The sequence below is a fragment of the Vulpes vulpes genome, chromosome 5 (assembly GCF_048418805.1).
Source record: "Vulpes vulpes isolate BD-2025 chromosome 5, VulVul3, whole genome shotgun sequence".
NCBI lineage: Eukaryota > Metazoa > Chordata > Mammalia > Carnivora > Canidae > Vulpes > Vulpes vulpes.
Window position 1 is genome coordinate 15,671,319 of NC_132784.1, and position 26,363 is coordinate 15,697,681.

Consider the following 26,363-nt stretch of genomic DNA (forward strand, 5'->3'; position numbering starts at 1 on the left):
GAAGAGGCTTATCTATATTTTTGCCTCGTTATGGCCATGATGGGCGCCGTTTATCAGGCATAAAAAGAAAGGAGAAAACCCAGAAGGTAGTTCTTTTCTGGACAATTATGTGTTCTGGCTCTTAAGTACTTTCCCTTTGCCATGGATGTGAATATTTTAAAAGCCAAAGATACCCCTCCACTTGAGCTACAGATGGCCACAGGAACCAAACAAGAATGCTAACAATCCATTCCAAAAGGCCAACAAAACACCCCAAAAAAATAAAAACATGGTGAGTGCCAAGTTCTACACTGCACATCCATACTGACGCCATGTCCATCTAAATGGACCATTTAGATTGACAGTAATGTGAAGGAGCGGCAGTGACCCTGAGGGTAAAAACCAACGTGTCTGTTGAAACCATCACCACCACCACTACGACCCCCACCACAAAACAGACATGAAACAAGATGCTGCAAGAACATTCTTTTTCCTTCTAACAGGGATGTGTTAACTTCATTATTCAGAATCCTTTGATTACCCTTTTCAAAAGTTTTTTTGTTGAGTTTAATTTTCAAGGCTGTTAACCACTGATGCCAACTTAATTATAGCAAGCAAGCAACCAACTCATAATGTATGATGCCAATTGTTAGTTTTACTTTAGCTTCACATTAGATTTGGACTTCTCTGCTCATTTGTAACTTTCTGAGCCAGGAAGGTTTCTGCACAGTCACTTGTTTTTTTCTCAGGTGGTGTCTCTGTGCCCCTGTTTGCCATGGGGGATTGAGGAAATAGATATTTATGACTTATTATCTCAGTATTAACAGTGCCCTTCAATAATTTATGAAACTGTGCTCTTGCATTTTTAACCTGGAAGTCCTTCTGCTTATTGTTCTGAAAGGGTAAGATTAACATAGAGGGGCTCAAACCTGAATCATCACTTTCTTGCACAAAAATTCACCCAAATGAAGGAAAAAGAGAGTCACTGGTGGCATAATGGCTCCAGATGAGATAAGCCAAGAACATCTAAGTCTTTAACCCAAACCCTTGTACCTGTTGCCAGAACATGGCATTCTCTTCTGTAGAAAATATCCTTGCTCTAGAATGGAGTTACAATCTTATATCTCAGCATTCAGTGAACCCAAATTCTGGAACGTCACAGACATCTTGAATTAAGCTTCAGGACATCACTCACTAGTGTTATGTATTCCTTTCCTTTTCCAAGATGTGACAGTGATTTAGGATGAAGGTCCTTTGACAATGCATTTCGGTGTTCACTTTAGGCAAAAGAGGAGGTGATGTTCAGGAGAGAGAATCATTCCTGTTCTTTATCCCAGGCCTCCCAGAGGCATTGTGCTCGAATTTCTAATTTCGTGCATGGGTTTCTCAAAAGCTGATTTGGCAGCCAATATAGTTGGCCACCCAAAAGCCACTGCCATCTTTCTTACAGCAAGTCGTGGCCATGAATCAACGTTCCGACCAACAGAAAATAAGCAGAATTCTCTTGGGGACCTTTAGGAGAGCTTTATTTTTTTTAGTCAAAGGAAAAACTGAAGATAAAAACTCCTGATCCTATACTTTCCCTTTAGCTTGGACACAGCAGCCATCTTATGACCAAGAGGCAACAAGCCTTGGAAAGCCAACATGCTTTGGAAGTGAGAAGGCAAATGGAGAGAAGCTGGTTTTTGATGGCATCACAGAGTTGTAGGGACCACCCCAGGTCCATCTACGACTGGACTGCCTTGATGGCTTCAGTCCCTGCTTGTTACTTGCGGCCAAAAACAGGGATTCAGTAGGTGAGGTCTGGAGTGTAGGCAAGAGTACATGGGAATCTATCGGCAGCAATAGCTGGTTATTCTCTTCTGAAGCTCAGCCCCATAGACTAAGAAGGGGGAAAGCACAGTGCTTCTTGAGGCCTAGGAGTTGTGCAGCCAGAGCTTGAGAATTGTACTTAGGGTCCTGGACAACGAGATTAATGATATTCAATAATGGGGCAAGAATACTATTAGTTGGCTCTTAGAGCTCAGTGAAACAGTATAAGTGGGAGGCAGAGAGCAAAATCATGGGCTATTTCCCATGACCCTGCTTCCCTTCATGCTTTAGCTTTCCCAAATTAACTAGTTTAGAAGTATGCCCTCCACCCCCACAACCCCCCTCCCCAGGCCGCGCTTAAAAGTCTGGATGGCTCTTCTCTTGTGGAGCATCTCCATTTGTATTTCCAACTTGCATCTCCTGTGTGAGAGAGACCTGGGGGTGGGGGGCAAAGGTCTGCTGGGGGAGTACAAGTATGTGTCTGTGTGCAGGGACGTGAGGTGGGGGTACTTTCTCCCTTAGGAGGTTCACACCAAGATAGAGCTCTGCAGTGCCACAGAGTTCCAAGTAACAGAAACCTCCGGCTGACTGGACTGGCTAGACAGTGACCCGTCCCCAGCTGGCTTGACTACCACCTGGCTGGACACTGTAGAGCGAGGTGTGTGTGTGTGTGTGTGTGTGTGTGTGTGAGCGCATGCACACACACGCGTGCGCTTTCAGAAAATACTCCTATGCAGATCTCAGCTAGATTGGCCCTGAAAGTGAGCTGATAAACTAGAAAAACTGAGGTGTGTGACACTTCAGATCGTTCCTTAAATGACAACTGTGACTAATAGGCATCAGTCAGCTTATTCTAGTTTTTCTGAGAAGCAAATAATACACTAAACTTACCTTTGCTCTATTTTTCTTCCTATGCTAGGGATTTAAGCTCCCTCATTTCTGGTCTAATATTTTTTAAATGCCAATCAATCTATCTGGTTTTGCTTGGAACTTGACTTCTTCAAGTACACTCATGCAGCAAATATTTGTTGGGTGTCTACATACCAGGGAGTGAGTCTAAGTGTGTGAGTGTGTAGGGGGGGCAGAGAGAGAGAGAGAATGAATGAATATGAGACAGAGACAGACAGGAGGAGGAGGAAGGTGGGGGAAGTAAGCCACAGGGATGAGCACTGTATCCAGAAATGAAAGCCATGAATGCGCTCTAGTGCATAAAGCTGTAGTTTAGTTGGATTAGGGCAACATATTCTAAAACACTGAACGGTTCCGGCGCCAGGCACACTGCTTGGCTGGAGAATGCTGAACAAAGATAAAATTGTCAGAACAACCTGCTGTCAAGTCCAGCCTTCACCTGCACCAGGAAGGTCAAGTCTGAAATGCTTCTCCCCAGGCACAGGTAAGCAGGGGCCCTGGCTGGCCTTTCTACACCCAGCCTGTTTCTACAGGGGGTTGCTTTAGTCTCTCTAGACCTTATCCCACTTACATAAACCGTCTGCATCTGCCTTGCCTTACTCTTCTTTTGCTTCCAACAGCAAGTGGCAGGCTGCGTAGAAAGTTGTTTGACCTTTCAAAGAAAGTTAGCTCAGGCTTCACTCTCCAGGTGCGGCTCCGCCCACCTGCTGCCTTGCCCGCTGAAGGCCGGGAAACCCTCCAAAGAGTCTGAGTTGGCTTTGAAGCCCAGATCTCTTTGCACTCCCAGCTTGGATGTCTTCACTGGGTGGAAAACTAGTCAACCTGCCCAGCCTCTCGTTATTTCTGAACAGATTCTCTGAAGTTAACGGGAGACCCAAGTGGTTTGCTAGATTTTGCATGAGCAATAAAACAGTGCATAAAACCCACGGCCCGGCGTCAGTTAATACACCTGCTTCCGCAGATGCTCTTTGAAGAAGCCTCAGCGGAGGGCACTGTAAACTGCTCTGCACATTCGCATGCATGCTGAGCAGAGCACGCACGGGCGACAGCGGGCCCAGCGCCGCGCGCCTGGCGCCACCCGCCTCTGGCACTGTCTCTAGTCGTTTCTCCGCTCCCGCCAACAAGTCCAAGAAATAGAAAAACATAAAAAGCTATTGTCCATGTCCAGTGAGAAATGAAATGCACTGGACCAAGTATCACAACTTCCTTAAAATAATACAACACTTCATCACTTTTGCATCTGGATCCCTCTCATGGCTTGCAAAGTCATAAAGCTCGAAATCAACGTCGTGAACCATCACTGCTTTTTTCTATTTAAAATGCATTCCTTTAAAAAAGCAATTTATTAGAAGCTCTCTATGGTTTCACCTTATCTAAAGCACTTAATTCAGTTCATCTCCTGCTTTGCTTTGTACTGTTGGAAGCAATCAGAAGATTGGAAGCAAAGTATTAATAAGAGAACATGCCCTGCAGCTCTGGCCTGTGCAAACAGCTCCTGAATTACAATGTAGCCAAACCCCAAAGTTTAGCACCGATAGAAAGAATTGATGGCATATCCCATCATTCTTTTCTTTATATGCAGGCTGATTCAGCCCAGGTTGGGTTGAAGCTCCTAAATTATAGGCAAGGCCTTTTGTAGAATGCCCAGGGGAGGAAACATATTGTTCTTCTACCGGCAACTGTCTTCACCCCAAAATACTATCACTCCTACCACAATGAAAACTGTAGGTAAGCAAGAATCTAGCTTCGTTGTTAAGGAGGGAATAACAGAGAAAAAAAAAAGAGTGAGACTTCTAACTTTTAAAGGAGTACATAATTCTGCCTACATAAAAGCTGTGATCAGTGATTTGGTCAGAGAGAAAAGATTTGCACATGTTCCCTGAGTATTGGTTGTGGATGACCTAATCACACCAGAATCTCATCTCCTTAATCAAAATCCCTCCCTGCAATAAGTCTCAACCGGCTCTACCCTCAAGCTTTCTCAAGGGAAGAAAGAGAAATGGACTGCACAGGAGGTTTCAGGCTTCAGGAAAGACGACGCCTTTCTTCTCATCTGTACAATTATAAATTAAGATCTCTTCTGGCCAACACGGTGCACAGCCCCTGGGAGCCCTGGCCTATCAGTGAGGTCAGGTGTTGGGACAGGCAGCTGGGATCCCAGTAAGACAGTCAGGAATTAAGCAATAGCCCATGCAGATGCCTGAGGATTCTTGTGGTTGACACCTACCAATTCAAGATCTTCTTCTGGAGAAGCACATTAATTCTTTAAAGTTGGCAGCGGATGGAAAGCCCAGTGCTTGGCCCATGGATGCTTGATGAGTGGGAACTCCTTTGCCCTGCAGCTCACTGGAATGACTTGCTTTTGGCAAAGGCTCAGTAAATCGGCTCATCCATCTGTGAAGTTCACAAGCATGCCCCATCCCACCCACCCCGTTTCATCCCCTCCAGGAATTTAGGCACTTTCCAAACCTGAGCCTTCCTATCAGTCCCCTGTACATGTAGGAGGAAAGACATCTCCAAATGAGATGTGAAATGGATGAATTAAAAAAATATATCACCCTAAACCAAAGAAAGCCAGTCACAAAAGGCCACATATTCCATAGTTTCATTTATGTGAAACGTCCAGAATAGGCAAATCCACAGAGACAGAAAATAGACTAGTGGTTCCCAGATTAGTGACTGCTAACAGGTACAGGGGTTTTGGGGGGGGTGATGAAAATGTTCTGGAATTAAATATCTGGAAGTAGGTTATACTTACAACTCTGAATATACTGAAGACCACTGAATTATACACTTCAAAAGGGTGAGTTTTGTAGAACCTAGATTATATCTCAAAAATTGTTATTAAAGAATGCAAAAAAATGGCATTTTAATGATGGAAGAAATCCTAGGGAAGGGAAAGGACCTGAATTTCAATCCCACTGTCTGTGTAGTCTTTAGCAAATTGCTCAACCTCTCTGCATCTCAGATTTACCAACTCTCAAGTTAGGATATTATCTCACTGTGAACCTTTTAAGCTAATTATGAGGGTCCTGTTGTAAGGAATTCAAGGTTACATTCAAGGACTCTCAGTCTGAGAACGGAGGAGATAGTGTGCAAAGTAACGAGATAGTGTGCAAAGTAACGTAGGCTAAGATATCTGGGCCGTCTTCAGAGGCAGGTACAGATAGCAGATGAAGCAACTCCTGGGGAGCATTCCGGCAGCTTTCTCCTTTTAGGATTGATTCCAAAAGGTGGTTATGCTGACAGCATTTCTCACTGTTTCACGTTGCACAAGAAAACTGGTGGCCTGTCTCTACATCTTACAGGGGAGGAAACTCAGCCTGTGGGACATTAAAAAATCTCTTTAAAGTTACCAAGCACAGGGAGCCAGGTACGTGGGCATTGTCTTTTCCAATGGGGCTAAGTGCCCTTCCCACTGAAGTACTAAAAACAGGGGCTGGGGGATTGAATCCTTCTGCAGAGCGTGCTAATAAACCTTTTCCTGATTTGGGCGTTAGAATTTAAGTCATTCAATCATTCCAATTTTTTTTGAAAGATTTTATTTATTCATTCATGAGACACACAGAGAGGCAGAAACATAGGCAGAGGGAGCCTGATGTGGGACTCAGTCCCAGGACCTGGGATGATGACCTGAGCCAAAGGCAGATGCTCAACCACTGAGCCACCCAGGGGCCCTCATTCATTCTAGAGGTTTGAAAGTAAAAAGAAAGGGAAGGATTAAGGGTGGAAAGGAGGGATTCAGGAGGGAGAAGGAGACAGGGCAGAGGCAGGCAAGAAGAAGAAAGCAGGGAAGGAGAGAGAGAGGGAGAAAGGGAGGAAGCAGGCTGCAGAGTCAGATCTTTTTGTTTCAGGAATATATCAAGGAAGCAGATTTCCTTCCAAAGTTCAAAGGAAACGGTATGTTTTGTTTTCATACTCCGTTCCATTTTTCACTTGGGAAAAAACCTCAGCTTTGAAGCCTCTCTGTTTAAACTCATTAGGAAAACCATCAATGATGGAAGCTTTTGTGAAATTGTAGTGGGAGGAATTAGTGCTATGGGAGAGCTGGATCAATCTTCAAACATTTCATCTATGGAGATGGGAGGTCTGCGCTAGCTGCTTGTTCAGCTGGGAAGTTAACATAAACAAATGCTTCACTTACTGGAGAGTCCAAGGGACTAATGACACTTGGTATTTACTCTCCGAATACTTCCTCAGCAGCCCCCTGTGCCTGCCACCTGAAAAGGATGGATGCTTCTTGAGGACTAACTGAACAAACCAACTGGCAAAATGACTTGCCCGGAAGAGAGAGGTGTTCTTTTTAGTGTTCTGCTGGAAGAGACATAGTGCTATTGACTTCACTGCACAGAATCTTTTCCTGTGTTAATTCATACCTTGATCAAGTTTGACATGGAAACCTTTATAGCAGGACTGTGTTAACATTTGAGGATATCTTTCTTGGCATCTGAGTCTTTTTTTTTTTTTTTTAAGTTTTGCAACCCGTTCAAGTCTCCTTAGCAAAATTAAAATAGGGTGATTTGGTTTTGACTTGGGTTCTTCACTTCATTCTTAGAGCACAGCGTGTGGAACTGATCCAAAATGAATTTGAGAGTGAGAAAGTAAGGACTGCAGGTGGGATGCAGGAGATGACAGAAGAGAAGATAGACAGCGGCAGACAGGGAACAGTGGAAGATTATCTATTATTATTATTATTATTATTATTATTATTATTATTGGTGCTCTTAACAAAATTGTTCTAGAAAATGTTAGAAATGTCTTTGTGAATACAATATAAGGTAGATTAATTAATGATCTGAATGTCTGCAAAGGAATAGGACTTAATGGTTTTCTTTTTCTGACACTAATTATATAGATGTACATGCAAACGTATATAGGTAAGAACATAAAAAAACAGCACATACATGGACATGCCATCTGGGTGCACGTACATGCCTGCGTGTGCCTTAAATAAATGAATCCATGTATAAAGGAACTATGATATAATACTAATTAACAGAACTGACTCTTCTTCCTTTCGAGTATACTCCAAGGACAAACTAGAGCCTATTATTTTAAATTGTGGGGAAATTAAGCAGTGCATAGACACAAGAAAAGATAGTAGAAACGAGAAGCTAACCATAACCGAACAGTAGATGACTGATTATTCTGGGGACATCAGGTCCGCATTTGCTTTCCCTTATTTAGGTCGTGAGAAAATAGGGCATAAAATTAACCTATCTGAGGCATGGAACCATCCCTGCCCAACTGAATGGGCAACTAACTAATCCAAAAGGAAAACAACCATTACTTATACAACCATAATGTAGATGCAACATGGCATATAAATCAGTAACTCTTGTATTGCAAAACAGACAAATAGATTAATGCATGTTGCAAAGGATGGGTGAAGAGATCGATTAGGTTACTGATTCAGACCATGAACTTTCTCTCAATATACTGCATTTAACTTTTAAATAAGGTTTAGGAGAACCTGTAACATTTTGCTCACTGACAGAGCTATATTTTACTTAGGGCAGAAATTGGCTAGTCTATAAAAATTAAATTATGCCCCTTTCACTGTATCTAGTCAAGAGGAAAAACTCTAATTACAAGATTGCACTGTCAAACAAATGCAAATTCACATGCTTTATATCCTGGTTTAAAAATTCATATGGGGGGAGCTTCTATTCTGAAACGAGAATCAATATTTGAAATATTTTTCAGAGTGCAGTGATAAGCCAGGGCAAAAGAAATGTCATTATCAAGGGTGCTGGTAAGTAGATGCTAACTCATTAAGAGCAGAACTTGTGAGCACAAGTCATTTGTAATGCAAACATTTAAATATCAATTAGTAAGGACAATGAAAGAAAGCTTTCCTTCCCCCACAGTCCAGTACCTTATTACTTTAGAAATGACCAAGGGGAAAAAGAGCAGTGGAAAAAAAATCTCCACACCTAATAGGAATGTCACTCTGGGGAATAGGTAAAGGTTAATTTTAAACGTACTTCCCAATTGAAAATTAAATGTACCTGCCTCCAAATTCATAAGAGCTGAGTTTGCAGGCTTAATCCAGAAAGGACTAACTAAAGGCCGGAGTATATTGCATCACTGGTATTTTTTTGGAAAGAGAATGCCTCTTATCACTGCTTAATGTCAAACGTGCTTGGTTCATTACAATCTCTTATTCTGTTAAAAACCGTGCTTTTCCTAGACCTAAGAAAACTGCCAGTCCACAGAGCACTAGGCTTTAAAAATCCTACTGGTTGGTTCTCATCTTCATTTAAGATCCATTTCGTGGCCTGTCCAGTCAACCAGTTCACTAAGCCTGTCAGGTGAATATGGTGGACATGAAGACCATCTAAATCTTTAGCACTCGGCCTCAATTATCCTTTCAGGCAAACCTCAGTGGCATGTTTTACTATAGAAGGTGCTGGTTCAGGAAAGCAGGGGCCTCTTGGTAACAGTCGGCCAGTGGACATGGACCAGATCTGTAACTTTTCTGGCCCCTCGTTTCTTCCTCTAGAATACAAAAAAGTTGGTCCAGACTCAGGGTACCCCAGAGTCACTTGGGGAGACCCACAGCTGGGTATTTCACAGACTTAGTGAACTGGCTTCTTCAAGGGTGAGGGGAGGCATGTGGATTTCAACAAAACTTCCAGGACAATTCTGATGTGCACCCTTAATTCTGTGTCACTGGGACCTTTTGGTTCTAATACACTAAGATTCTCAGAATAAGAGGTTATTGGTCCAATGAAAATAATTCTGACTTTGGTTCCTAAGGGAGGGTATCATGTAACAGGTGTGACTTTCTTTCCCCAGAGTGGAAAAGCTAACCCTGCAAACGCTGGTGCATCGGGGCCTAAGGAAACAAAGGCTGCAAAAGAAGACTACCAGATTTCCTGAGATGCTCCACGCGAAGCACCCAGAAAAGTACGGGCTATGTAGGGCACACACGCTCTTCGGACTGTGATGACTGTACTACCTGTGGTCACTTCACAGTCAAATCTGAGTTTGGCTCTCCCTCCCTGCTAGCACGAGAAGGGTTGAGAGCCACTTAAATTGATTGGTCTGACAACTACTTGGTGATGAAAATGGAAGTGCCTTAGAAGGATCACACCCCCAAACACTGTTCTTTTGATGCAGGAACATGCATTTGGCTGACTTCTACTGAATTCAGGCTTAAAATCTGTGTCCCTCCCCTTATAACAGGTTTTTCCATTGAGTCCGTCAACTGTTTGTTTTTCAGACTTCACAATTGGTGTTGCTTTGTTATTTCACTCTCTGGTCCAGGACACATGCCTGAGGGAACTGAGTTTGGAGAGAAGGAGCCCACCTCAATCTAACAAATAGCAACTTCAGGCCTGGCACTTAGAGACTATGCTAAAGGGTTCCCATAGATAACATTGGCATTATGATGCTGGCTTTGCCTTTCTTACAGCATTGTTTGGAGCAGAGAATAGAGCAAGAGGAAAAACAGCACTTTGAAAATGGAATGTGTGATATTTATCTTACATACACTTCTAGGAAGAAGTAGCTCTCTGAAAAAGGACACCTCTTCTGGCTGTAGTTTGGTTCGTATCTTTCTCTCTTGTCTCAAACATATCCCAGCTTATAAAACACAATACCCAGATAAGCAGTGGCCTAGAGGATCCCAAGAAAGTTCCTAATGTGTCCACAGTTTATCCTCCCCACCCCATTTTTTTTTTTCTGGCTCTAAACTACCACCTGGAAGAAAGCTGCAAATATTTGGAAGAAAAAAAAAACAAAAACAAAAACAAACACTATAGTATTCAGAGCGATTCCAACTAAAATCAAAGCAGCTCCTCTACTAGGAGGGCAGAGTTTTGCTCAGGTAAAATGCTCAGGAATGCAACACAAGGAGAAAAGAAACCATTATCAAAATCATAGATATCAATCTTAGCTACAAAATCGTCACTAAATTTTGTTTTGCTTTTGTGATAGCCCCAATCCCAGGACAAATGACAAAACAACAGTTCCCCGGCCCTTTTCTTGGGACACGTTATTCTTGAGAGCAGTTATGTTTCAGGCTTCCCCAAAGAGCGATTTGGGTGGAAGGAAACCATACCTAATGACCTATAAAGACCAGCTTTTAAAACTGTGCATGTGGGTGGCCCTGGTGGCGCAGCAGCTTGGCGCTGCCTGCAGCCTGAGGTGTGATCCTGGAGACTGGGGATCAAGTCCCATGTCGAGCTCCCTGCATGGAGCCTGCTTCTCCCTCAGCCTGTGTCTCTGCCTCTCTTTCTCTCTGTGCCTCTCATGAATAAATAAATAAAAATCTTAAAAAAATAAAAAAATAAAATAAAACTGTGCATGTGCACCACACCATTGCACAGTGATGAGCTAGCTATCTGATCCTCCAATATCCCTGTGGTTGGCAACAGGGCATTTTTCCAAGGCGCTGCCTTTAAAACTGGAGCCCTGGCATTCATTTGCTAGTGGATTAAGAGAATCCCTTCCCAGATTTAATCCCTTCAACCAAAAGCTCTGTGGGCCCCTACAGTTCAGCAGGCTAAAGGGGAGCAGAATTTTGGCTCAGTCCACATCATTCACCACAAGATGCTATTTCCCATATGTTTATTATCCTGAAAATGGCAAGGTCTCTGTTGATGGATTTGACCTTGGAATGGAAGCTGGAGTTCCACCCATTTCCCCAAAGGTGTACTTGTGGGAGGACTGATTTCTGGTGAGACTATGGGGAGGCGGGCCTGGGGAGTTACAGGAAGTGGACAGTAAGACGACTGGGGTCAGAGGGAGTAAGTGAGGTTTCCCCTCACAAGACCCGCTTCCGCTCTGCATAAAGCCCAGCACCTCTCATCAGCTAAGCTTGTGGGGCTGGAAACTACATTCCTCTGAACAATCTTGGCAATTTGTGCCTGAAATTTGATGCAGTAGCTCTAAAATTAAATAAAGATCCTATAGTGTTCTTCTAAGAAATATGGCATGGCTCTGTGACAAAACACATTTTTCAAGCTCTGACCTCTGGGAACTTCAACTAGCTTCATATTTCAGGCTGACACTGCTCACAGGCTACTGTCTAGTAGCCCAAGCGGAGCTGGTTATCCATATATTTTCCAGTCTCCTGATCAGCTTTTTAGCAGAGGGAGGTGAGGGGAGTAAATAAAAAGAGGAGAGCCACTAATTTAAATGCACTTCCCCTCCCGAGTCCCTTGGGGAGAAGCCCTGGTAATTAACTCTAATGAGATTAAAGTAACTCGAAACTCTTCATTTTGCCAGCCCTGTAAAAGTGAATCTGCGATAAGCGGCGTGTGTGCATTAAATCAAAGTCAGTCCCCTCCCCGGTAAGGAGGCGCCCTCCCTCCCCAAGTCCTACCGCGGGCCCCGGAGGGCGCTACCGGGGTCTCACCCGCGCTTTGCTCCATCACTTCTTTCTGGCACATGTCTTGAACGTTCACCGTGCAATTCACGATGAACTCGGGGGAGGAGCAGTCGTTGTTCAGCTGGAATTCTTCACACTGGTAACACTGGATCTGCAGCGCGGAGCCTGCGGGGACAGACGCAGTCGGGCTCAGACGCAGCCCGCACCGAGACCCCTCGGGAATCGGCGACCCTCCCGGGCCCCAGCCCGCCACGCACGGATCCCGACCCCCGGGGCCTCCAACTACGGCGGCGGAGGCGCTTGCAGCCGACTGGGGGGTGGGGGGGGGCGCGGCCGCCCAGGGTCCCGCAGCAGCCCCACCCCCCCACACCCCGACACCCCGGGGGCCGTCCCCCACCACACCCGGCTCGGCTTCCCCCCCACGCAAGTTGAAAGGGCCGGAGCACAAAGCGAGAGCGAAGTGGCTCCAGAGACTTGCTTCCGCCCCAACCTACAGCGAAGGATTTGCCTAATTGTTAATTGGTTACAAATCACTTAATTGCTATTTTGGCACCACTCACGACTGCGTTCGCAGACGCCTCCTCGGTTCTGAGGCTCGTCGCCAGCGTCCCCGTGCCGCGGCTCCGAGGACCCTCCGCGAGCGCCCCGAGCCCCGAGCCCCGAGCCCCCGAGCCCGCGCGGCCGCCAGGAGCTGCTGCGCCTCGAGCCCCCGGCCCTTCGCGGGACGGTCCCCGCAGCGGCAGGGGGGGCCCAGCCCGGGCCAGGGCGAGTGCGCGCAGCCCGAGCCGCGACGCCACAACCATTTGGTCCTGGCTCTCGGGGCAACCGCTTGGCGGGGGTCCGCGGTCGGGGTCCGAGAGCCGCTCGCGTAACGCAGGAGTGAGCGGTTCGGCCCCGCTCATCGCCCCAGCCCGGCCCCCCCGCTCGGGTCTGGACCGAACTACCCCCGCTGGCGGACAGACCTCCGCGGAGCCCGCGCCTCCTCGCGCCCGCACGCCCGTCGCGCGCCCTGGGCGCAGCACCCCCGGCCCCGGCCCCGGCCCCCGCTGCGCAGCCCGCCGCTCACCTGCCCGCGGCGTCCGGTCCCCCGGGGGGTCGGGGCTTCACCGCCCCCCGCCCCCGCGAGGCCGCACCCCGCTCAGACCCCCGGCCCCGGCCCCGCTGCCTCCGACCACGCAGCCGAGCCCCCGCAGCTCGGGTCCCGCACAGCGCCTTCCCCGCCGCTCCGCCTGCAGCGCGGGACGTGGACACTTCGCCTGCCAGCGCCTCGGGGCGCCCCGCCGGGCAGCCCCCGCGCAGCACGGCCCGGGAGGTGGGTGCCCGCGCGGCGAAGGGCGGGCGGGGTGCGTGCGCCTGGCGGGGCCCCGGCCCCGGCCCCCGCGTGCTCCTACCTTGGAGCAAGAACAATCCGCAAAAAGTTGCTGCGAAGCCGAGGACCCACATCCTCCCGGAGCCGCGGAGCCGGAGGAGGGCGGGCGCATCAGAGGCGGCGAGCGCGGCGGAGGCTGCCCGGGCCGCAGCGGCTGTGGCTGCCGAGGCTGCTGGGGCCCGCGCTCCCGTCGCCGAGGCCACCGCCGCCGCCAAGAGGAGCCGCAGGTGCCGCCGGCGGCGCCAGCATCGCCCGCGCCCGGGCTCCCGGCTGCGGGGCGCTCTCTGCCCGCCGGCGCTCCCGGAGTTGGCGGCTGACACTGGAGGAACTACTGGCGAGCCGGAGCACCCAAAAAAGTCTCGCCTCCCCTCCCCACCTCCCACTCCAGGCACCACGTGACGGCTGCGAGTTGGGGCGGGGGTGGCGGGCGCGGAAGGCTGGGACCGTCTCCTCGCGTCCCCACCCCCTCCTAGCGCCCTGGTCTCCCGCCCCCGCACGTCCCCGGGACCCGGACGCCGCGGGGAGACGGAGGGCGTCGTTGTCCGGGGCCCGAGGCTGCAGGCGGGGGGGGGGGGGGGCGCAGCAGGTGCGGCGGGGCCGGGGGGCGCAGACCGCTGTCCGCGCGGGGGTCGGGAGGCTGCGCGCTCGGCCGCGCCCCGCTGCCGGGGTCCCTGGGCTGCCACCGGCCGGGGACGGCGCGGGCGGGCAGCGGGGCCGGGGCCGGGGCCGCCGGCTGCAGGGGCGCGCTCCTGTGCGCCTGGCAAACTTGCACACCTGCCGGCGCCCCGGGGTGGCCGGCGCAGCTGCGCCTCTTTTCCCCCGGCCCCGGGGGGCCCCGGGTTCAGTCCAGGCTTGGCCGCAGCGGGGGGTGGGTGCCGAGGCCCCTGCCCGACGGGCGCCGTCACCCCCGGGCAGCCCTGCTCCAGCTGCCGGCGCGCGCGGCAAGAGGGCGCAGCGACCCCGCGACGGTCGCCCGGCCTCGGACAGGGCGGCCCCCGGGGACAAGGGTCTCGAGTTCCCCCCGAAGGCAAATCGGGGTGAAGAAGGGGATCGCTCTCCTCGATCCCTTTGCTCCCAAAGGCCGGGCATCTTCATCCTGCTGTCATCGAAGTCCCGCGCGTTATTGGTACCAACGCCGGGTCCTCTCCGGTGCGCGCCTTCCCAGCCCGGGACTCCGGCTTAGGCTGCCCCGGTCCCCTCCGCATGCCCCCTCCCCGCAGGCAAGCGACCCACCTTGAGTCCTCCGGGGATGCGCAGGTGCGAAGTTCGCCTTCCCACCTGCCGAGCCTGGCAGCAGGTGGAGCGGGAGCCTCGGCGCCCCCGCCCCCCGCCCCGCTCGGCGCCCGCCCTCCGCCGCCCCTCCCCCAGTCCCGGTGCAAATAGCTTCCCGAGCTCTGCCCCCCTTCGCCCTCCCACGCCCGGGTCACCCCCTGGAGGAAGCTCTCCCTGGCCGGGGCGCTGATTATTTATCTCCCTATCCTGCCTGCAGAGCGGGTCTGGAAATGGGCTTAAATGACTTTCTTGTAATTCCTCTGCAGAGATCCTTCCCCATCTGCCTCAGGCTCCTTCTGTCCCTTTGGCCCCCTCTTTCTTTCATTTTTAGTTGGTTAACCCCTCGGGGAGACTGAATGCTTTGACCATTACCCGCTTGTCTGCAGACTCTGATCTTACAATTGGCTGAATTACTATCTCTGGAGCAAAGGGGCCGGTTTATTTATTCCTTCCTGGAATTGATTGTTGTAGCACGTGTGAGATTCAAAGAACTGGGCCAAAGGGTTCTTGAACAACTTCTGTTAGGATTTCAGAGGGTGCGACGGTGATAGGACTTTTATTCAGAAATGAAACAAAAGAATTTTCAGAAGTCTGAAAGACAGTGAGACTTTACATAATTTTCATTTAACAAAATTCAATATAACAAATTGCACAAATTAACCAAATAACACTGATTATACAATGCTCTTTGAACAAACGAGTGTGTACTGAAGTAACCATATAGATCCTAAAAATATTTCTATTGGGCCTAGTTTACAAGCTCCTGTACAAAAGCAATTATAAATAGTTCACATCTAGAAAAAATACAAATAACCTTTAAAATAGAATTTATCCTCACATATAAACAGACTTTGTAGAAAAAAAAGATCTTAAAAAGTAAGAATTTTTTTTGTAGCACCAACCATTCATTTTATTTTTGAAAAAGTGAACATTACAGATAGGAATTTGCTTTCATTTCTAGATTGCCCACATTGTAATAGAAAAAGTAGGAAGATAAAAATCAACAAATACTGTTCAGAATCCTAGGCAAGCACTAAGTAGAAGAGGATGTAAGGAAATGTTTGGAGGGAAAATCTGCTTTTGAAAATAGAATTAGGTCACTTCCGATCCACTTCTCTTCCCGTCAATGTCACACTTTGAGTACCTGTTACATTTTTCAGTGGAAGCAGAATTATACTTACTACTAGAACCTGAATCTCTCTGGCAACAATTTCGAAATTGCACTGGAATTAAAGTTTGTATCACATTGAGAAAATGACCATGAGCCCTCTGGTTTTTGGCAGGCCCTGTCTTAGCTTTACAGAGTGTACCCACGAACAATTTGAGTACTATGATAGGGAAGTCAACAAACACCCCTAGCTGGAATTTTTTAAAAATATATTATCAACTTCTAACACTTAGTACGTCATTTCAAGAGCATGGCACGGATTCAATTTATTGCTGTCTTTTTTTTCTTTTTGCTACAAATATAATTTCTCTTCCAAAAATTTACAACTTCTGTACAAGTATTCAAAAAAGTGCAAAATTAAGACTTCTGTATTGTGGGTGTGTTTACAGTTCATCCTCGTGACACACAACAAATGGAGCCTATCTTTATTGCCCTGTCAGAGAAGGAAGCTCCAGTGGGTTGTTTCTTGTGAATCTGACAATGGAGTCTCTGGTGTTGCCAGGGTTTATCCTTCGTTGCTGTCTCTATTCCCCCCCACACACACACCTCCTCCCCGTCCCTCTGTTGCTTAAGTGCTCCATTTTCAGCTCACTAAGAAAAAAAAAAAAAGTCCTTTATACATCATTTGAACCCTGACTTGCACAGGAAGAGAAGCTATCATATAAAGAATCACTCAGTGATTCCAAATTGTCTACCCCAGGCCTATCTGAACTACTCAAAGATGCCTCTTCATTTTTTTCTTTTTCTTCCTTTTGTCCTTCGACCTTGTTCAGAGAGTTCTTCTCTCTCTCTAGCAAAATCATAGTTTTGCTGTTATATTTATTGAATGACTCCAGGGAAATTTTGGATAATCCATTCTCAGGATCTTCTTTTGTTTCTTCAACTTGTTTCAATTTCTGCAATAAAAAGACAAAAATATTAGAGACATATTTCTTTGGAAAATCAAGTTATTCTATCCAATATTCAATTATTGTCTGCGTAATGTGCAGTTTAAAGGGATAGAGAGAACCTACAAGTCTTTAACAATCGTCTAGTATAATTAAAGGTAATAATAAAGCCAATTTTAGGGATAAATCAAGACTTTATTCATTTTACTGAGATAAATAGGTCTCGATTTGCAAACCAGTAAAGTGCCACTTAATTTCATTTTAAATGGATCTACTTGAAATTTGTTCAGGTAAAATGCCTTATATATCTTCATCAAAGTTTCAAACTCCTCTCTTTTCTTACTAAGTATTACTAGTTGTCTTATTTCTAAATATAGATAAGGATTGAATTTCAGCCAGTAGTTGGGGTTGTACAGGGAGAAGAAGGCATATAATCCTTAAATTGCCATGAAATTTCAATACCCTTTAGACTTGTCAGAAGCATTGTCATCTTTCTGTTTTGTCCCTTTACAAGTCTTAAGATATTTGAAAGCGATCTCCAGGTCTGTGGGTCTAGATTCCAGAAAGCCCAAGGGCTTAAAAAACCATAATAACACTTCTGCCCATTAGTAACCTCTCCCCTCCAGGAGGCTCCAGTAATACCAATTACTGGATGTCTCTAGGACTTTATAAAACACTGCAGTCATATTCAATTATTCAATTATTGTAGGTAAACTCTGTAAACCAATGCATTTTCCAACTTCTGTTCTCTTTCGGGCAAAAATTCTATCCAAACACCGGGAAGAAGTAGGGACAGGGGCTTAGAGGTAATGATAGCTCCCGTTTAATAAGCATCCACCACGTAAAATTCACTGAATATACATTCTTTGGGAGCATTTTCACAGAGGACTTGCAAGTTACACATCCTCATTTTAAAGAAGAAATCAAGGCTCAGAGTGACAGAGTTATTTGGCCAAGGTCACTCAGCAAGTGACAGAGAACAGGATTTGAATTCCAAGCTGCTGGCTGCCTTCCATGCTCTTGTTCCTACTAAACCATCTTATGTAATAAAAGACAAGATGTCCTATTGTTTTTTTTTTCATTTTGCCACCCAAATATTCCACTTAAATAATTTACCAAACCGTCTCTATTACTATTGCCCCGGGCTCTGACAAATGCATTTCTGTTCCCCAACCCACCCCGTACATTGTTACGCTGGATGCACAAAGGTACAATGAAGAAACTGTGTTTTGATCCAGGGAACAACACACACAGCCCAAGCCTATGATTCTCATATGCTAAATATTTAATAGAAAGGAAAAGAAAAAGAGATGGCAGTGGATGGCTTTGGCGTCCCAAGAGCAGACTGAGACAGTTTCTCTTTCCGTTACGGAAATGGCATAATTCTGTAAGAATAGTTGAAAATCGTCCTTGAAGTGGTGCTTATGTCATTACACTGTTGATATCAAGGAGAATTACTATTCACAGAGTTAATTTTCAACCTCAGATGGCTGCCTTGAAACCAGAGGCAAGAACAGATTTCTAGGTGCTTCCAGGAAAGTGGCTCCATAATTAGGAATAACACCATGCAAAAGCCCCTTTTCATGCATGCAATGCCAAGTTTTAGACATTTCTTAAAAAAGATTTATTTGAGAGAGACAGAACAAGGGGCAGGGAAAGATAATCTTTTTTTTTAAGATTTTATTTATTTTTTCATGAGACACACACATACACACAGGCAGAGACACAGGCAGAGGGAGAAGCAGGCTCCATGCAGGGAGCCCGATGTGGGACTAGATCCTGGGACTCCAGGATCACGCCCTGAGCCAAAGGCAGGCGACAAACCACCGAGCCACCCAGGGATCCCCAGGAAAGAGAATCTTAAGCAGACCTTGCCCTGAGTGCAGAACCCAACTTGGGGCTTGAACTCAGCACCCTGAGATCACAACCTGCACTGAAACCAAGTGGGTCACTTAACTGACTGTACCACCCAGGTGCTCCTAGGTGTTTTAAATAAAGATTTATATGGTACAATACAAAAAATAAATGGAGAGCAGGAAATGCTTTGGTGTACCCAATGTTGATAAATAAAGGATGTTTATTGCAATTTTCTCCTTATCTGAATATCTTCTCCCATTTTCTTTATTCAAGAACCATGAGCATTTCCCTTGCCTATGTCTGGTCACAAATGGATCTCAAATTAATTCAACAAACACTCACTAGAGAAGCTAGCATGACACAGACGGAAGGTGTTGGTGTTGAGGATATACAGCAGAATAAAAGTGTGTCAGGTGTTGGGGATGGGGGTTGAGGCCCTGGAGTCAAACACACCTGAGTTTGAATCATAGCTTTACCCTTTTATTGGCTGGGTGAGTGCCTATGAGCTCCCTTCTTCAGGTGTAAGGTGGTCATAAGATATACCTCTATTTCACGATTGTTGCAAGCAGTAGAAATAAAACACCTTGAGACCCAGAGTAGTAGGTGCTCAATAAATGGTACAAAGAATAAATTACAGCGAGGCAGGATTCTTACTCTAGACAGTGTTGTTGAAAGTGTTCTCCAGGCCAGCAGCATCAGCATTTGGGGGAAGCTTGTTAGGAAAGCAAATTCTCAAGCCCCACCCAGACTTACTACATCAGAAATGCTCAGGCCTAGCAAATGTTTTTTAACAAGCTTCCCAGGTGATTCTGATACCTGCTAAAATTTGACAATCACCTAGTCGGGAAGAACCTGTAGTCTGGGAGGGAAGATAGATGATAATTCAGTGTATTGAGGTAGAAATGAGGAAGGAGTTATTTACCATGAAAACACCCACTGTGTCAGACATAAATAGTTTGCACCATGTTTTCCCAATGTTTCATGCTTGTCGGTTTGTTTCTTCAGTCGATTATAACAGAGGCCTATGGAGGTGATGAAAAGGAAGGAATGGCCCAATAAGAAAAATCACATGGCCTTCTTCTCAGCCTTGCTTTTTATTTTCACAGTTTTTAATGAAAGGTGGGTACAGAGATAGTTCTTGACTATAAGAAAAACATTAGTGCCAGAGGGACCCATATGGCCACCTGGCATTTGGCCTCAGTGTTGGAGAGTGGTGAGAACTATGGTCAGCTCAAGGGCATGTGCCTGTTCTAGAGGCAGGAGCAACTTACTCCCCCACACAGAAACGTGGGTCCAGAGCTTTTGATTTTAAAGAGGAGGTCATCAATCTAGAACAATATTTGCTTATGTTTCAGATCCTCTGATGTTTAATTTCTTTGCTTATATTAAGAAACAAAACAAAACAAAACAACAGGGACGCCTGGGTGGCTCGGCCATTTAGCTCCTGCCTTCTGCCCAGGATGTGAACCCAGGTCCTGGGATCAAGTCCCGCATCGGGCTCCCTGCATGGAGCCTGCTTCTCCCTCTGCCTGTGTCTCTGCTCTGCTCCCCTCTGTGTCTCTCATGAATAAATAAATAAAATCTTTAAAACAAAACAACAGCCCCAAGCCCCACTGTATAAGTCAAATCGCAGTATTTGCGTTGTTTGAATATCTGAGGTAGAAATTATGTTTTATACGTCTATGTCCTGCCTGACTGCCTCATCCTCCTTCCCCTACCAGCTTTCTCCCTAAAGGCCTCACTTCTTGCTCAGTCATCAGTAGATTCTCAGTGGAGACTTACTTGATGGGTCAACCCTCTCTGGCATCAGCGGAGCCTCACCTGTTTGCTTGGGTTTCTCCAGGGGTCCTGCCCATTAAGAATAAAAGCACCAAAACAGCTTACTTCCCTGCCTCCAGTTAGAAGCATACCAAGCTGGCCTCAACATTATCTGGTCAGATCTCAGGTATTCTGCAAAAATGTTGAAGTCCTATAACATTTACACTTAAAATACAAGGAGGGCTTGAGGTCACACAGTACTGTGCTAATGATGTATCTGTCAGGTGGTAACAAAACAGGGCACATTAGTTTGCAGCCACTGTATGCGAAGGTGCTTTGCAAACTAATCATGGTAATAACAGTTAGCATTTAATTGAGAGCCTGTTCCGTGCAGACACTCTGCTAAGCACGATGCACGGATTATCTGTTTTCATCCTCGCATCAATTCTGTGTGGTGGGTGTCATTAGTATGTCCATTTGGAGCCAGTGGAGGCTTGAGGAAGTTAAGTCAGTTGTTGAAGGTCATGCAGTTGTTGAAGGTACATGGCGCAGTCTGGATTTGGACCCCGGGGAAGTTTGCCTGCAGAGATAAGGCTCTGGGAAAAGAGCTTTGCAATGAGCAGCCACTGTTAAATCTTTAAGAGGAGCATCTGAAGTAAGGGTTACAGGACAGCAATGACAGTCATGATGACAAGCCTTGTAAAAATTAGGATTTGACAAGGATTGTGTAGGTTCCCTCGAACATCCTCATTTCCTTCATATACTGTGCCTCATCAGAATTCTGATAAAATTAATATACTACATTTGTCACCTATAGGTGGCAATAGTTGTACAGTTCACTTTTCGGTGGGGCTTTCTGTTGCACTTGGGGACCAGATAGGGCTAAACAGGGCAGGCGAAGATACGTTTTCATGTTTAAAATATGTAACTTTGCCATATTCTTAAAATCTTTTCCTGCCTTTAGTGTAACCACGGTGTTATGAGTGATAATTCAAGCAAGTAGACAGTGGCATTGTTTGCAGAAATCCCTTGGAATGAATTATATCTTAACTAATTTAATTCCTTGTAGTCAAACGTTAATCAATCAGAGCAATCTACTATGCGACTGGCTGTGTGTGAATAACTGTGTGGTCTTGGTTCTCAGAGGGAGTTCCATTAGAGGAGGGGGCTCCTGGAATGATTCTGATGGGGGGGGGGATAGGATGAGAGGATACAAGAAGTTGTAGGGGGCATTCCATGGAGTTCCCACTAAATACGCCCCTGTTGCTTCCTCATCCCGTTCTGTGTCCACTTTAAGTCCAGTGGCGGCTCGAATAATCTCTCTCTTGCCCTTTTGGATTTTGTAAAGGACAGAATCACTGCAAAGACAGAAATAGCCATCAAGAGGTATCTATCTTCAGGGGTTTTAGGAACCCCAACCAGACTCGGTTAAGTGTCGTTCAGTACCTGGATTATAAATCATAAATAGCTTTTATTTCCAGAGAGTTTCCCATCCAAGATTTCACTTCACTCTTACATCAGTCTGGAAGGTGAGGGAGGCTGGTGTTGGCTGTACTCTCCATGAAGTATTTATGGAATTTGCCTTTCACACAAATTCAAATTCAGGGGAAATTAGACCTAGAAACTCAGTTTCCTGATTTTTCTTTTTTCTTTTTTTTAGTTTCCTGATTTTTCAACACAGAAATGCATCCCATTTTTTTCCAGCACAGTCAATAATGATCATGGAGTAGAGAGTCTGCCTAGACAAATATCCTTAAACATGAGGAAGGATAATACTGGAGGTGATGTGGGCCCCTGCCATAAAGGAAAAGGTGAGGAGAATTATATAAGGTGATAGAGAAAAACTGAAGTGATAAACCAGAAAAAAAATTATATACATGCTTGCTGATATCAGCTTCAAAGAAATACATGTTGTACATGTACATAGCCAGACACTCCTGCCCAGAGGGGAGAAAGAAGTAGGAAATCATGAAATAGTGTAATGGATTAGTGTTTAATGATGAAAGCTACTCTTTCATTATTTCAAACAAGTTCCCATCTGTTGATCAGATCTTGAAAATATTGGTATGTCTACTGTAAGATGTCAGAAAGAGATTCAGATCATCTTAGGAAATTCAAATGCAGCATCATTCCTCAGCTGGGCATTAATACAAAGAGGACTGGCATCTTTTAGCACAAATTAATATAACCAGTACCTTTATCAACATAGTCTTGTTTCTCTCTATTGCTATAGAGATGCACTGCCAATCAGTTCAGGAAGACATGTGGTAGGAAAATAGCTACGTTTATGAGGTGTTTTTGCTATGTGTCATGTACTGGGTTGAATGCTTTGAACGAAGTATCTCCTTTAATTCTTATTATCCCCATTATTTATATAAATAGGAAAATACTCTGTATTTTCTGTAAATACTAGCCACACACACCTGGCTAATAAGTTAGGGAGTCAAGATTTAAGCAGAAGTAGTCTGACTACAGAATTTGGGATCTTAATCACTATGCGCTAGACCAGGTGTTTGGAAACTAGGGTTTAGTTCTCTGGGATTGTGTTAATTAGCTGTGCGACCCCTCTATATCTTAGTGTCTTTACACTAAAGTTTTTAGTATCTTCTTGCTCTATAAAGCTCTGTGGCTATAAAATATTCTTAATTGGGTGTCTTCTGTGCATCTGTTATTGGCACAATAAATAGCTCTCTTCCCCACCTTAGTTCTGAACAAACTGAAGACTAAGATAAAAAGAAAAGGCTGGTGGGAGAATAAAAAACCGGCTTTATTAATGAGAAAGCTTACATTGGAAAATGAGGTTTCCTGCTGCAAAGATGTGAGTTTCCTAATACTCGTCCTAGAAATAGGCCTGCGAATTGGCAACCCTGGGCTGGGGGCAAGTGTCTTCCCATAGAGCCTGTAGCATGAAGAAACAAGACAAAATGTGTGCTTCTCACAGCCATCCTGACTCCAGAGAGAGGGTGGGAAGAGCAGGAAGTGAGTTTAACATTCCCTGTTGTCCTCTTACACTTGCTAATTATTTTTCATTTTTTATTTTTTTTTACACTTGCTAATTAAATAAGCCACCCCTCCTTCTGACCAGGAGAAGTATATGGGGGGTGGTGGGCAGAGAGGCCAGGAGTGTTACCCTAGGAAGATCCTCCCACCTGAAAAGAAGCACCTGAAATTGGAAAGAAGTGTCCCCACCACGCCCCCTACCACCACCCAAACTTTTTCATTATGTATGATGATGCAGATTTTAACTAAATAGTCAAAAACGTAGTAAGGCCATGAAGATGCAAGAAGTAACCCTCGGGGGACGAGGAATCAAGCTTATGAATGCTTTGCCACTTAGTTGTCATTAAAAATAATTTTTAAAAAGATGCAAGAAACCTCAGACCGCAGTGAGTGGGGGTGGGGCAGAGAAACTTCTTCATGGGCAGAGAAAGAGGAGAGAGGAGATTTAGTAGATGTCAAAGACACGGGCTGCCAGGTGGGCACAGATAAATCTAATAGAGGAGACAGTCTGGCTAATCCTGGATGTTGGGTTCAAGTAAGATATGATTTCTCTCATCTGTTTCCTGGTGAGCCAATCTTGGGCACTGGGAGGACGGATTCATAGCAGAATTTTGTGTTATGCTCTTATTGCAGGAATGGGGAAGAGGTATTTTAATCCAGGGTTTCTTAGTCGAAGGCCTGTGCACATTGCAAAGTCTACGTTAAGTGATATTTGCTGGGGGAAGGCCAATCTCAAGAGAAAAGATGCAGCTAAAGTCATTTCTCTTTCCTCAGAGGCACTAATCTCTTCTTTAATGCCACCTCTTACTGTATTCCTGGCGGAGCTACTTTCTGAGTGAGACATAAAAATAGATAGAATGACCTTTGGTGAACACTAGAGACCCTCCAGACTTTTCTCGAGAGTTGTGGTGTTAACCCGGTTAACCGGGTCAAATTCCAACCTGGATAATTACTTTCTCCCCGTGCTCAGTTCCTTTTATTACCTCAACTGGACACATTACTCTTCACTTGCCCTTCTGAAAAATTAATGTGACGGATCAGTAATAGAGAACCACTCTCTCCATCCAATCGCTGGTGGGGAGATGCAATTCAGCACTTGGGGGCACTCTGTTTCCTTACGGGTCCTGAAGATTCTTCAGTATCTCCAGGGCAAACTGGTTTTATTAGGTGAAAGAGTAATTTTCAGCTGAGATGTGTTTTTCTGACTATATTATTAACTATACTGCTGTCCTCTACCAGGATCAATGACTTTTAGTGACCTGTGCTGGAACCCCTGAACCCAGAGGGGAAATAAGCGAGCTTACTTTTTGGAGAAAAAAAAAAAAAAAAAAGAAAGTCAAGCAGAGAGAAGGTCAGTAAGGAAGGAAACAGGGTGGGTAGAAAATTATGCACCTTGTAGAAAGGAGAAGAACTAACTCAGAGATAAACAATGGCCCCACGGACATTTAAAAACTAGATCCAAAGGCCAATAGGAGGGGGATGTCATTTTATCACAGAGATGGGAAATGCTCCCATATGGGGAAAATGGGGAGAAGGTGTGGGTCCAGGTCTGTCAGCCAGAAAAGAAAAAAGAAACACAGAAAATCACAAGTGTAGCTCATGGCAGATTAAGGCATTTGAGAAGAGGAAAGGCATGTAAATATAAGTTTGGGTAAAACTGTTATACGAACATGCAAAAAAGGACATGTTTGTGAGTTCTGCAAACTAACATCAGTGCCATCACTTGAAATGCCCATTTGAAAACATATTTTTTGATTTTTGTTGTCCAGGTTGTGGATGAGTCTACAGATCTAATTGAAAATGTAGGCTGTTCACCTGAAGTATTGCATCAGATGTGATCAATAGTGTTCAATTTCTCCAAAAGCAAAATCTGTACTGTTTTAAAGTGACCTAGAATCAGGAAACAAGCCAGCTCATTGATACCAGCGTGTGTAATTAGCTTAACTAAATGGAACATACTTATCTGTGTTCCTAGATTCCTTTTTCTTCTTCCAGCACAGTAATATTAACTAAAATTTTTATTCAGGAATGAGAATGGAGCAGGATCTGGCCTGGGAACTTCTAAATCTGCTTATTTTAGTGTCAGGGTTAATGATTCAATGATTCTGGCTCATAAGACTGGAGGCATCAAGCCTTTCTGCCTTTAATTTATAGGTATTCTTATGAATAAAAATAAGTATATATCGTACTAACTTAAAAGATTGATCAGACATTTTTCTTTGACTAATCCTTCCATCATCGTTTCATGTCGTAAATCTGATACCTAACTGTCTAGCAAGCTGGCCCATGTCTGGCGTAGATTGTCAGTGTGTGTCAGCATGAAGACGCCATGAACTTTGTCCGAGGAAAATACAGCATGAAGGGACCACTGTGTATCCCAGTGCCGTTTTCACTTTGGAGTGACAGATTTGGGACTACTCTTGTAGGAACAAAATATACTTATGTGGAGGATCAGATGACTATGAAAAGGTGATACTATTTCTTTCCCCCCATGGAAGTTCTCCTTCCAAAGAAAGATTCCCCAATACCATTATAATGCTGGTCATCATAAAAGTATATCTGGAAGCGCTAAGCTTTTATTCTGAGGTGTGCTGTGAGTGCCAAAGGCAGGAAGCAATATTTCTTATTATTCATTAATCTATAAATAGGCAACCTGAAATTACTTCTAAAGGAATTTGGTAGACCATTTAAGGGTCACACTACACTATGGCATTCAATCTATTGGGTACTTTACAATAGCCATCGAGCCTAATGGGACTGCAAGGTAAGGTTCATCCAGCAGCACACAGATGTTTGTGGATGTTAGAATGTTCACTCTCTTCATATTTATACTTCATCTCCTAATGCAATTCATGTTTTGGTTTTAGGGCTGGTCAGCCTTCGCTTTGGATATAGTTATTCCCCAGGATATGTGACATAGTGACTCCTAGGGCCAGGGTACATCAGAATCAGCACCTATATATTGATCCTTGTTCTAAAGAGAGGATTCCCTGGTGGGAATTATTCTAAAGA

The 26,363-nt window shown here is 45.4% G+C and overlaps 2 protein-coding genes across 17 annotated transcripts in view; both read right to left on the minus strand.

The window, feature by feature from the left end:
• LYPD1 (LY6/PLAUR domain containing 1) overlaps positions 1 to 13,805 on the minus strand; it is a 44,528-nt gene extending 30,723 nt beyond the window's left edge. Inside the window, exons 1-2 of one of the 2 annotated variants that reach the window (XM_072757593.1) lie at positions 13,432 to 13,805; positions 12,035 to 12,205 (exon numbers count right to left, since the gene is read on the minus strand). In XM_072757593.1, coding sequence (XP_072613694.1) covers positions 12,035 to 12,205; positions 13,432 to 13,483 — 223 coding nt within the window. In that variant the 5' untranslated portion in view covers positions 13,484 to 13,805. The remainder of the gene's footprint in view (positions 1 to 12,034; positions 12,206 to 13,431) is intronic. The other variant, XM_026015570.2, reaches the window with a different exon arrangement.
• Positions 13,806 to 15,218: 1,413 nt separating this feature from the next.
• NCKAP5 (NCK associated protein 5) overlaps positions 15,219 to 26,363 on the minus strand; it is a 946,904-nt gene continuing 935,759 nt past the window's right edge. For all 15 annotated transcript variants that reach the window (XM_072757601.1, XM_072757595.1, XM_072757603.1 and 12 more), the window contains one exon: positions 15,219 to 16,745. In XM_072757601.1, coding sequence (XP_072613702.1) covers positions 16,464 to 16,745 — 282 coding nt within the window. In that variant the 3' untranslated portion in view covers positions 15,219 to 16,463. The remainder of the gene's footprint in view (positions 16,746 to 26,363) is intronic.